The sequence below is a fragment of the Scyliorhinus canicula genome, chromosome 15, assembly GCF_902713615.1.
Source record: "Scyliorhinus canicula chromosome 15, sScyCan1.1, whole genome shotgun sequence".
In the NCBI taxonomy this organism is placed as follows: Eukaryota; Metazoa; Chordata; class Chondrichthyes; order Carcharhiniformes; family Scyliorhinidae; genus Scyliorhinus; species Scyliorhinus canicula.
The window spans coordinates 10,634,806-10,648,183 of NC_052160.1; the positions used below are offsets into that span (position 1 = coordinate 10,634,806).

The window sequence follows — 13,378 nt, forward strand, 5'->3', positions numbered from 1 at the left end:
CCATGCCGGCGTGAAAAATGTGGTCTTTTATGCCAGGAAAGCTGGCGTCAAAAGGCCACCGATTGCCTGTTTTGCTGGGGGCTAGCAGGGAGGCAGCGCAGAGAGAGAGTGTGAGAGAGAGAGAGTGTGAGAGAGTGAACGAGAGTGCAAGAGAAAGAGAGCGAGAGAGAGAGAGAGTGAGAGAGAGAGTGTGAGAGTGAACGAGAGTGCAAGGGAAAGAGAGCGAGAGAGAGAGAGCGTGAGAGAGAGAGTGTGAGAGAGTGAACGAGAGTGCAAGAGAAAGAGAGCGAGAGAGAGAGTGAGAGGGAACAAGACAGCGAGAGGAAGAGAGAGAATGAGGGAGAGCACCACGTCAATCGGAGCTAGGTATGAACCATTTCTGATTAAATAGGCTTTAACCATGGGTCCCTGGTCTTGGATGAGATGCTGTGAATAATTTCCATGCAGAAGGAAGCAAATATTCAGGGACTAGGCCAGTTAGAACCTGCGACTGGCAAAGGTACTCCAAAAAGGGACAGTGAAGGGGAGAAAAGCAGAAAAAGTTACAACCATTCCAATAGTAGCCACTCCATTGAAACCCAATGTGACTCAGTCAAGGATGTCCTTCATGAATGGTTTTCTGTGCAACATGGATTCCCTGACATCAAAGGATTGTGTTGTCAACATTTATCCCACACTCCAGCATCATGAAATTCACTAGAGCGTCTGTTTATAAAGGACGAATTTTACGGAGGTTGAATTAAAAGCTGAGCCAGTTTCAGATTGCGCTTTTATAACGTGTTGATGCGTGTTCCTCACCTCTTCTTAAACACTTCGCTCTCGTCACATCCATGAAATGCGCAGAATCCTGAGAAGTAATTTCCTGTCCCCTCGGATAATCCCCGTCAGCAGCTAAAAGAAAGGAGGAAACACAACGAAACTCAAGTTAATTCTTGCCTTTCTGACAAAAATAACTGCTACCCTTCAAAGCAACAACAAAGACTTATCAGGCAATTCCTGCACTGGCTGAGATTCTGGACATGGTAACCCCAATGTAACTCCAATTGAACAGGCTTCTCCAATGGCACTGTTGGTTAGAACGGACCATGTGTTTCGACTGGATTGATTGGAATCATCATGCAGATGAAGAAGGTGTAACAAACAAAGCAGATATTATAGCTGAGCATAGAATCATAGAGACTGTGGGAGGAAACCGGAGCGCCCGGAGGAAACCCACGCGGACACGGGGAGAACGTGCAGACTCCACACAGACAGTGACCCAAGCCGAGAATCGAACCTGGGACCCTGGAGCTGTGAAGCAACTGTGCTAACCACTGTGCTACCATGTAAGCCAGTCCTCAGAGTAAAGTCTGTCTCACTGATCATAAACCTTTTTCTTAAATTGTGAAAACAAGGAGGAAGAGCAATTGATCTCAAAAGCAGAGAACTGCGGTACCTGCTTTAGAATTTTAAATATTAAAGCATTTACTAAAAAGAAAAAAAACTTAAGCACACAAGATTAAAGTTACACAGTTAACTTAGGCAGTTAAACCAATCTGACAGAACAACCCTCCAAAACAAAACCTGATTTGCCAACAATACCAAGCAAATGACCTTCTTGGCAACAACCCACTTATAGATTTTTAACCATGAAAATCCAGTAATATTATCCAAGTTAAGGAATTGTTGTCACTTTAATAAAAAGTACGCCTTCTCAAAAACATACATTCTGACATGGGATTCCAAATGGAGGTTCAGAAACAAACTTTGCATAAAACAAAGATTCTCCTGGTTTAACACTAAGTTAAAAACTTTCACATCAGCTGACACACAAAGGAGCTGGTCTTCAGGTCTTTGCCCCACAGCCACTCCACTCCTCTCCTTAAATATTCCCCCCCCCCCCCATTCAACTCGGGTTCCATTGTTCTTAAACATCTCTTTGAACTCAACTTCTCCGAATATAAATACTTTCATGTTTTTCATTTTGCCTTTACTTTTGGGTCAAAGAAATGTAAAAACCTTCCCGTTTCCTCATGGAACCTCTGTAAGGTGCAAGTGTTCATGGACACCTTTGAAATTCCTCAGCTGCAAAAAGCAGGTTTCCACTTATCTCACAATGCAAATTTTAGGTTAAATTTTTTTATATGTAACTCAAACTCGCCATAACCTCTCGTAACAAAGGCAGCACGGTGGCTCAGTGGTTAGCACTGCAGTCTCACGGCGCCGAGGTCCCAGGTTCGATCCCGGCTCTGGGTCACTGCCCGTGTGGAGTTTGCACATTCTTCCTGTGTTTGAATGGGTTTCGCCCCCACAACATAAAGATGTGCAAGGTAGGTGGATTGAACATGCTAAATTGCCCCTTAATTGTCCCTAAGGAAGGATGTGCTGGCCTTGGAAAGGATCCAGAGGAGGTTCACAAGAATGATTGCTGGAATGAAGAACCTGTCCTATGAGGAACGATTGAGGACTCTGGGGCTGTACTCGTTGAAGTTTAGAAGGACGAGGGGGGGGGCCGTATTGAAACTTACACCAGTGGTTACACTCCACATTGGCTCCCTCCACCTTTCAATGAACTGCCTATTTAATTAACCTCTATCTTTTCCCCTTAACTAGCTTGTTTCAATTACTAGCCTGTTGTAAATTTACTAATCCCATCGCAACATTAAAGATGTGGCAACCAGCCACAAGGATCCTGTAAGAAGTCTTACAGCAGGGCGTTGGACTGGGGTGGGCACAGTCAGACGTCTCACAGCACCAGGTTAAAGTCCAGTGAGGAAGGAGCTGTGCTCTGAAAGCTAGTGATTCAAAACTTGGACTTTAACCTGGTGTTGTGAGACGTCTGACTGTGCCCACCCCAGTCCAACGCCGGCATCTCCACATCATAAGGATCCTGGATTTGGGGGCGGACTGTTCCTGACGACAATCCTGCCAAACTTTCAGAACTTAGGAAGGGGCACGACCAGTCTGGCATTCGGGATCCTGTTTGATGGACACCCCCAGTCTAGGTTCGCGTATAAAGTTTGTGTGGATAGCCACCTTAGAGCTTTGAAAATTAGTAAAGATTAATATGTAATCTTGTTTTCACCTAACGTCTTCCTATAGAATACCAACCAGCCATCGCAAGGAGAGTTTCAGTATCTATGGAGTATTCAAATTGGGCTCGTGCCTAAATTTGTCTCTGAATTCTGCCCTTGAACACTATTAGTAAAAAAGAAATGCTTAGCCAATAGGAAACAATCAAGGGAAAGACAGCTTTCACTTATTTCAGGCATTTCACTGATTATAGAGACCTGGGGAGGAGTTTAAAGTGACATGTCCTTGACCACGGTATCCTGTGTTGCACAAATTACCCAAAACAAGAGAGACGAAGGTAGTTTTGAGGTCGCCACTTTCATGGGAGGCCGAGAGGTATCTGGCCAAGGACATGTCACCTTAAACTGCTCCCCAGGTCTCTACATTCAGTCAAATGCATGGAACAAGTGAAAGCTGTCTTTTCCTTGATTACATAGAGTCACATAGCTACAGAAAGAGGCCATGTGGCCCATCAGGTCCCTGCCAGCCATCCAGTCAGTCCTAGTCTCTCTCTATCTCTGTAGCCCAACAAGCTTATTCCCATTCGACCCGCGGCGTTCAAGACTCATTTGAATTCTGTCATCAAGTTGACTTATCTTTTGGAGCAGATCGCCAATCAAAGTGTCTGGGGGCGGGGGGACCTGGACGCGGGTTCCTCGTAATCCTTAACTAGTGCCCCAATGGAGTGTTAAAAACCAAACAAGGCGAGTGTGGGAGCATGCCCCTTTAAGGGGCGCATTCTAGGCAGGTCATGTGACCCATTTGGCCAATCAGGTCGGAGAGAGCGCGAATCCTCGGGCTGAACCCATGTTTTAATGGCAGATAGGAGTTTGGAGTTGTGGAGTGCGGTAGCCTTTATCTCACTCTCTCTATATAGTTATTTATGTTAATAAACCGTTCATTCATTAATTAACTTGGTGGTTACTAATTCTTCGAGATGTTACAGTTAAAAAAACCCAAATTGCATGCAAGTAATAAAAAGAGGAAGAGCACAGCCCACAAGTAACGCCTTTGGTTCTGAGGTCATCAGCCAACTTTCCGTTTGCCGGTGTCAAAATGAGTGTTGGTCAAGATTATAGGGGTCGCAATGTCCCGCTCGATAACACTCTCTCTCCATTATTCAGAACGCTGCCTCCTGGCCTCTGATCTGCACAGTAACTAGTCGCATTTCACATCACGAGAGCCAGATTAACTCACCTCTCTTTCTGCTTTTTGCTTTTATGTCAGCTGGGACAACGGACACCTGGCAAGTAGTTTCGTCAGCTGCGGAACATGCGCAGTTGCCTGCTGCTGAAAGATTAAGAAGCACAGTTTAAAAGTAACAAATGGAAAGTTATCTATTTCAGTCCTCAACATAGCCAAACGTATTAAGGTATAAGTCGTGACGCGACAGACAACTTATAGAGATAGTTCAAATCGAGAGGCTAGACATGAGACAGTCACGAACAGAACCTACAGGCAATTGAGGAGAAGCCGCTTTGTCCAAACAGTGATTGAGAGTGTGAAACATGCGACCACGTGGAGTACTTGGTGAATAGTTTGGAGGTATTGCAGGGAAATCTGGGGCGTGATTTAACGGAGTCTTTTGGGGTGTCACCTGGGTACCTTGACACTGCCAGTTCCCCTCCCAGTGCCAACTGGGCACCCTGGCAGTGCCAGGGTGGCACCCAGTTAGCAGTGACAGGGTGCCCCGATGATATCCGGGTGGCATCGGCAGTGCCAGGGTGGCACCCAGTTAGCAGTGCCAGGGTGCCCCGGCAGTACTGCCAAGGGATCCGGGTGGCATCAGCAGTGCCAGGGTGCCACCCTGCCTAGGGGCCCACAATTGTCTGGGAGACCCCCAAAGTGCCGTTCCACCCGGTCCACGTTTGTGGAGACCCAGTGCTAAATGACGCCAGCTCAGGGTCTCCGAGGCGAGGGGATTCGATCACGGGCGCTGGGTAGACCTGGCATGGACATATTCAAGTGAGGCTAAATACTCACTTGAATATGCAAATCTAGGCCCAACCAGACCAGTACCCAGACTGTGATGCTTCGCATGATCCCTCTCGCGAGATTCACCGCTGCATCGCGTCCCGGGTCGGGCGTGTCGGTTCGACCATGCCCCTAGTTAAGTACATGATTCACCGGCTGCATCGCGTCCCAGGTCAGGCGTGTCGGTTCGATCATGCCCCTAGTTAAGTACATGAGGGACCAGAAGAACAAAGGATGCAGGAGCAGAAGTAGACCATTTGGCCCAACGTGTCTGCTCCACCATTCAATAATCGTAGCCCGCGTCTGCGTGGGTCTCACCCCCACAACCCAAAGATGTACAGGGTAGGTGGACTGGCCATGCTAAATTGCCCCTTAATTGGAAAAATAAAAAAAAGAGATTATCATAGAATGCCTACAGTGAAGGAGGCCATTCGACCCATTGAGTCTGCACCAACCCTCCGAAAGAGCACCCTACCTAGGCCCAACCCCCACCCTGTCCCCGTAACCCCACCTAGCCTTCACTTCTTTGGACTGTGAGAGCAAACCCACACAGACACGGGGAGAACATGCAAACTCCACACAGGCTGGAATTGAACCCGGATCCCTGGCACTGTGAGGCAGCAGTGCTAACCAGTGCCCCCATGCTGCCCGATCATAACTGACCAGATGTGATAATCCTCAACTCCACTTTCCTGCCTTATCCCCATAAACCTCGATTCCCTCACTGATTAAAATTCCGTGTCTCAGCCTTGAACATACTTAATGGCCCAACCTCTACTGTCCTCTGTGGTAAAACATTACCCCAAACAACTACCGTTTAAGAACAGAAATACCTCCTCACCTTAGTGTGAAACGGTGACCCCTTACTCTGAGATTTTGCCCTCTGGTCCTAGACTCTCCACAAGAGGAAACAACCTCTCAGCATCGACCCTGTGAATCCGATATGTCTCAATTAGGTCGCATCTCATTCTTCTAAACTTCAATGAGTACAGGCCCAACCTACTCAACCTCTCCTCATAAGAAAATCCCTCCAGACCCAGGATCAGCCTAGTGAACCTTCTCTGGACTGTCTCCAATGGAGAAAGTATCCATTGACCCAAACTGACAATGATTAAGCAAAGTCTCCAATCCTGGCATCTTGAGCATCGCTGGTTTTAACTGCACCACCATTGGAAGCCGTGCTTTCAGCTACCAAGGCCCCAGACTCTGGGATTCCCTCCCTAAAACCTCTCTGTCGCTCTTTCTTCAATGTCTGACGCTGATTAAAATCTATTTTTTTGACCCAGTTTTTGTTCACCTGTCCATACCTCCTCAGGTGGCTCAATGTCAAATTCTGTTTGGTGACACACCTGAGACATTTTAAACTGTTTTAATATATTAAAAGCACAACATAAACACAGGTTTTGTTGTTGTTATGGTGTTGAGTTCCAGCTTCAAAATAACCTTTGGGTAAAGAAGTTCCTCCTGAACACCTGATTAGTTTTATTAGTGAATAACTTAACTTCTAGTTTGCATTCACTGAGTAAACTCCACTCCTGAATAATGGAAACATTAATTCAAACCTCCTTTGAAAGACATATACACCCAGTGAAAACTTGAAAATAACTTCACGATCATCCTTTTTCTCTCAGAGGATCGTAAGTGTCTGGAACTCTCCTCCCCAAAAGGCGGCGGAAGAAGATCTTTTTAAGGCAGAGCTGGCTAGATTCTCGATTAACAAGGGGGTGAAAGGTTATCGGGGATAGGTAGGAATGTGGGATTGAAGTTACAATCAGGTCAGCCATGATCTTATTGAATGGCGGAGCAGACTCGAGGGGCCGAGTGGCCTACTCCTGTTCCTAATTTGTATGATTGTGTACGTATCTAATGGAAGCTGAGGGGGAAGGGGGGAGGCGATAATCATGCCCCATGGCCAGTATACAACATAAAGTCTTCCCCACACCCACCTGATTTAGCTGAAAAGTAATTTTAGTATCAACAACGAGATACCAGGGCCACTCAGGCAGGGTGGGAATTCAAGCAGAACTACAGCTACTAAAAGGCAGCCTGTTTCTCTTAAAGGGGACACCTCTACCCTTTTAATAGCAAAACTTAGGAGTTGCTTCCCCATCGCCCCCTGGCATTCTCCCTGGTATCCACAATGGTACGGATGCAAAGTTCCTTACAAGATTGAGGTCACCGGTTTAAAATCATCTGGTGCCTTTCACAGAATCGTGATACTTCTTCTGGGAGACTTGTGCAGTCTCCACCCTCCCTGCCAACTTGGGAAAACCGAGGTCTAATTGAGTGTGAAGGTGACAGCCCATTAATAACTCTGCAGGTGTGATCCCCCCCGTAGCGATGTGAGGGGTGTTATTGTCCAAGAAGAGCAAGTTGGCCAATCTGAGGCAAATCGGCCTATCTGGTTGCTTTTTTCATGGCCGATTTAGACGTTCGCACCGCTCTTCCTGCCAGGCCAATCGAGGCTGGGAGATAAGGGACGTTTCAGATGCCAACACCTGGAAGCTGTGTCATCAGAAATACTTCTGGAATCCCGTGGATGGCGAAAATGGGCCCCAGGGTTTCGATCATAGCCGCTGAGGTTGTCATCCCCAGCTCCTGGACGTCTAGCCACTTGGAGTGCATGTCCACCAGTATCAAAAACATTTTTGCAAGTGAGGGACCAGTGAAATCGATGTTTAACTTTGTCCACAGACGGCCCGGCCATTCCCATGGATGCAGATGAACCATAGGTGGTACGGTTTGCTGTGGCTGACAGGAGTCACCCCGACAAAACAGGTTCTCAATATCTTTGTCAATACCCGGACCACCATATGTAGTTCCTGGCAAGCATTTGCATCTCAGTCTGGGCCCCTGCAGCAGAGGCTCTCTTGCTGGGGGTAGTACTACCATGCGGGACCCCAGAGCAACAGTCCGCCTTCACAACTGAATTTGTCCTTCCTCAGTTGGGAGGGCCGGAGCGGATCTGACTTGTCATGCTGCCATCCACGTAGAACCATCTGTTTGACGTTCGAGAGGACCCTGTCACGTTGAGTCCAGTTCATGACATGGGCTGTGGTGACCGGCAGGGTATCTAGTAAATTTAACACCAGGACACTCTCTTCTGGCACAGGCAGCAGTGCCAGAACCTGGGGGAGTATGAACCAGCTTAAGGCATCCCTGATCAATTTGAAAACCGTAGCAATAAGCCGCCAATGGCAAGGCCCATCTTTGCACCCTGGCCAAGTAATCAGTGGGATTGGTTTATCCTCGCAGAGTAGCCCTAGTAATGGCTTGAGGTCAGTTACAATGATGAACTGGCGGCCGTACAAATACCGATGGAATTTCGTAATGCCCTATATCACAGCTAGGCCCTCTATTTCAATCTGGGCATATTTTCATTCTGCGTTGGCAAGTGTTCGGGAGGCAGAGGTGATGGGCTTGTCAATGCTATCCTCCATCTTGTTGTGCCGCACCTATCCCATAAGATGAAATGTCAGAGGTCAAGATTATTGCTTTTCCTGGGTGAAATGGACCAACAAGCTGGATGACTGTTGGGTCTGTTTGACCTGATGGAAAACTTGCTTTTCCAATGCCGGTGTTGGTGCGGAATGCAGAGGCCCTAATGTTGTTGCCAAATTAGGGATGAACCGGCCGCAGTAATTTAGCATGCCAATACGCAATCTCAACTCTATGAAATTCTTAGGCAGAGGGACCTCTTTGATAGCTTTCACCTTGTCCTCTAAGGAGTGCAAGCATTTTACCACCGTCTTAAAGCCCAAATATGTAACCTCGCTGGCCGGAAATGTGCATTTCTGTCTTTTTAATATGATGCCAACATATCTGAATCTTTTAAGGACATCTTCCAAGCTGGCCAGATGTTCTTCTGGTGAAGTCCCCATCACTAAGACGTTGTCTAAATACACCACGATTTTTGGGATTCCTTGCAACAGATTTTCCATCGTCCTCTGAAATATTGCACAAGCAGATTATATCCCAAAAGGCAACCTTGTATATTGGAAAAACCCTTTGTGTGTATTGATGATCGCAAATTTCCGAGAGTCCTTACCCAGCACCAGTTGGGAATAAGTGTGACTTAAGTCAAGCTTTGGACATGTGAGGGCTCCCGCCGACTTTGCAGAGAGGTCTTCTGCCCGAGAGATCTGATACTTGTCGAGTTGGGAAGGTTGGTTTATGGGGAGTTGGTAGCCGTCACAGATTCTGACAGAATGGTCAGCTTTGAAGGACTTTAACCTTTTGAACCTTATGATGAAAATATCCCCACTTCTTTTTCTCACAATCTATCATTAAGTCGTAAGAACATACCTGCAGGAATAGAGGTGAGTGAAAGTGAAACCAATTGATCAAAGGACTTAAGCTGAGAGGATAATTCTGAATTCAGTAAACTGGCTTTTACCTCGATACTAACAAATGCCCGTATACACCCATTATTCAAATTGTGAGGAATGTGGAAATTTCAGATATGTATTGTATTTTATGCATCTGATGCAGTAATAGTTAAAAGTCTGGGTTAGTCTGTGTACATCTCTATTGCAGTAAGGGTTTTAGAAACCCTATTTAAACGGCAGACACTGGGCCTACAGAAGGGGTAACTAAAGCATCGTAAAAATAGGATCAGAATTCATCACAACCTGGGCCGGGATTCTCCCCTACCCGGTGGGGCGGGGGGCCCCGGCGTGTTGGAGTGGCGTGAACTACTCCGGCGTCGGGCCTCCCCAAAGGTGTGAAATTCTCCGCACATTTAGGGGCCAAGCCCTCACTTTGAGGGGCTAGGCCCGCGCCGGAAGTCCGCGCATGCGCCGGTGCGTCAGCGGCTCCTGACGTCATAACGGCGCATGCGCGGGGAGGGGGTCTCTTCCGCCCCCGCCATGGTGAGGGCCATGGCGGGGCGGAAGAAAAAGAGTGCACCCACGGCGCAGGCACGCCCGCCGATCGGTGGGCCCCGATCGCGGGCCAGGCCACCGTGGGGGCACCCCCCGGGGTCAGATTGCCCCGCGGCCCCCCCCCCAGGACCCCGGAGCCCATCCGCACCACCAATCCCGCCGGTCAGGTAGGTGTTTTGATTCCTGCCGGCGGGAGAGGCTTGTCAGCGGCGGGACTTCGGCCCATCGCGGGCCGGAGAATCGCCGCGGGGGGCCCGCCGACTGGCGTGGCGTGATTCCCGCCCCCGCCGAATCTCAGGAGGCGGAGAATTCGGGACACGGCTGGGGTGGGATTGACGCCGGCCCCAGGCGATTCTCCGACCCCCATTTCGCCCCATGTGTATTGTTTGCCGAAATAGGGCTAAAGGAATTTTGGTTCCAGAAAGAAGGTTCCCCAGGGAGTAGATAATTAGAGACATGTTTAGCCTCAGTAAGGTGGCAGTTTCCATTGAATACTGACAGAGAATCTGTATTATTCTGTCAGGTCTTTCTTTTCACGGAGTTTCAAAATATCACTAATGTTTGGCAAGTAGCCCTGTGTTTTTCTACCTCTCGTTAAAAATGAGTTTTGACCAGAGGTGGGTTTTGCTTAATTGGAGATAAAAGTCAGGGGTTAGGAGTTAAAGTGTTTCATTTTGGGGTGGCGCAGTGGTTGGCACTGCTGCCTCACAGCGCTGAGGACCCGGGTTCGATCCCAGCCTTGGGTCACTGTCCATGTGGAGTTTGTGCATTCTCCCCGTGTCTGCGTGGGTCTCACCTTCACAACTCAAAGGTAGGTGGATTGCCCACGCTAAATTGTCCTTAATTGGAAAAAAAATTAATTGCGTACTTTAAATTTATTTTAAAAGTAGTGTTTCATTTTATTGTCAAAGCATTGTTTAAATTGGTAATTGAAAGTTATTTCCGGTACGATGTAAAAATTATTTTAATCCTGTGTTAATAATAAAGTTTATTTTAATATACCATATCCTTATTTGTGCGTGGAATGACCCCTGGAGTGAAGTATCCTTTCCTCACAATCTTACAAATTAAATAACATATTGGGATTTCTGTCCGGTATCTCAGCAACTGTTGGGGTCTCGACCGTGATGGTAATAAAATATAAACTTACAAACAGCGTTATGCAGTGGAGCACTTCTGACTGTCATTTCTTGTGTTTCAAGCAACATTTCCTCATCTATAAAAGTCACAAGAAATGGCCATCAAAAAGTCAGCAATACTGAGCTCTTCAAAGTCCAGAAAGGAATTCTAGGGGCATTGTCAGGGTGAATTTCCCTCGGGACTTGTCCGACCACGTTGCCGCACCTTTGGTGGAAGCTACGAAGAAATTCAGCCCATGATGCCGTTTCTTAGTATCATTTGAAGCCAGCACGAAATGCCACAGGCTGACAAAGTGCACCTCACAACAGATGTTCTGACATCCTTGTTCACGTTATTCACAAGGAGAACAATGTCAAGATCAAACTGAATTTGGTAAAACAAAACATTGAAAGGAATGGAATGAAAATCTGGCAGGTCCTGTAAATGATTATTGACTTTATTTACTTCAGCACACTGAAGTAAATTTAAAAAAATATTTTCAACAGGGTCATTTTTTATTTATTTAGAATATATTTCTTTTCCAATTAAGGGGCAATTTAGCGTGGCCAATCCACCTAACCTGCACATCTTTGTGTTGTGGGGGTGAAACCCACGCAGGCACGGGGAGAATGTGCAAACTCCACATGGACAGTGACCCAGGGCCAAGATTTGAACCCGGGTCCTCAGCATCGCAGTCCCTGTGCGAACCACTGCGCCACATGACACCCTGCCATTTCTGTTGCTTGAATTTTTAATCCCTTCCTGCCCACAGAATGGGAATGATCCGATTACTTTCCCTGGATTATTACTGTTCTGTACCTTGATATTGGGAGGCATGAGGGAGCAGTGTGGGGTTAGGCCCTATCCAAATGATCCCTTCCTTCCTCTGGGAAATATTTCACTGGATCTGTCATCCTTACCCGGTCTGGCCTGCATGTGACTACAGACCCACAGCAATGTGGTTAACTCTTAACTGCTCTCTGAAATGGCCCAGCAAGCCACTCAGTTCAAGGACAATTAGGGATGGAGAACAAATGCTGGCTTTGCCAGCGATGTCCACATCCCACGGAAGATTAAAAAAAATAATTTGACAATCGACAGTTATATTCGAAGTTTTAAAGTTCTTAGCGGCAAAAGTAGAAACTGTTAAAAAAAGACTTACCAAAATATTGCTCCAGTCCCACTGCGTTTAGCGGCCGTGGATCCAGCAAATACTTTAAAATTCCTTCTGTACGATAAAGAAATAGCACATTGGTTAAGATCAGAAACCAGGGGCCACACTTACTTCATCTATTCCAAAGCTCAGAAATTTTTTTGTTCATTAGAGAATTGGTCAAAATATCGAAACTTACCAATACCACAGTCATCTGGTTCACAACTTTGATCCAGTTTGCTCAGGTCGTCCAAAAGTTCTGAGTACAGGTCACTATCAAAGCCTGAAACACGGAGGAAAAGGAACACAAAAATAAGAGCAAAATAATATGCGGGCTGGAAACATGACAACTCTTCTGCATAGTAGGGTGAAATATGATGGGTTTTATGCTGCTGAAGGAGGGGATGGGTGGAAGAACACAAGACAAGGCAAAGGACAGAGTAGAGGGTGGGAGAAATTAAATGACAAAGATGTGCCCATTGGAGTTTAGAACTATACCCACTGGAGTTTAGAACTATACCCATTTGGAGTTTAGAACTATACCCACTGGAGTTTAGAACTATACCCATTGGAGTTTAGAACTATACCCACTGGAGTTTAGAACTATACCCACTGGAGTTTAGAACTATACCCATTTGGAGTTTAGAACTATACCCACTGGAGTTTAGAACTATACCCATTTGGAGTTTAGAACTATACCCACTGGAGTTTAGAACTATACCCATTTGGAGTTTAGAACTATACCCACTGGAGTTTAGAACTATACCCATTTGGAGTTTAGAACTATACCCACTGGAGTTTGAAACTATACCCATTGGAATTTAAAACTATACCCATTGGAGTTTGGAACTATAGCCATTGGAGTTTAGAACTATACCTATTGGAGTTGAGAACTATACCCACTGTGCGCCTCCTGAGCTGCCGTCCACTCCGGGAAACAAAAACCCAATACCTTGGCATGCAATCTGGCATCCGCATTCAAAGCAAAATGGGCCAAAACCTTCCGGGGGCCAAAAGAGACAGCAAAATGCGGTTGAACAGCGGGGTCTTTCTTGGCGCCGTGGCCACTGAAACACACACCGCTAAACGTGCCGTTCAGCAGACTTAACCTGAGTCCGTTGAATGGGAAAAAACGGCAGCAGCTCCCCAGAAAAACGGGGGAAGGATTCCAAGATGGCGGCCGGCGGAGCACCAGAGG

At 46.8% G+C, this 13,378-nt stretch overlaps 1 protein-coding gene across 3 annotated transcripts in view; it reads right to left on the reverse strand.

The window, feature by feature from the left end:
* Positions 1–13,378, reverse strand: part of ciita (class II, major histocompatibility complex, transactivator) — a 132,791-nt gene that overhangs the window by 37,593 nt on the left and 81,820 nt on the right. For all 3 annotated transcript variants that reach the window (XM_038820763.1, XM_038820764.1, XM_038820765.1), the window contains 5 exons: positions 12,380–12,463; positions 12,190–12,255; positions 11,059–11,124; positions 4,249–4,341; positions 799–891 (listed from right to left, as the gene is read on the reverse strand). In XM_038820763.1, coding sequence (XP_038676691.1) covers positions 799–891; positions 4,249–4,341; positions 11,059–11,124; positions 12,190–12,255; positions 12,380–12,463 — 402 coding nt within the window. The remainder of the gene's footprint in view (positions 1–798; positions 892–4,248; positions 4,342–11,058; positions 11,125–12,189; positions 12,256–12,379; positions 12,464–13,378) is intronic.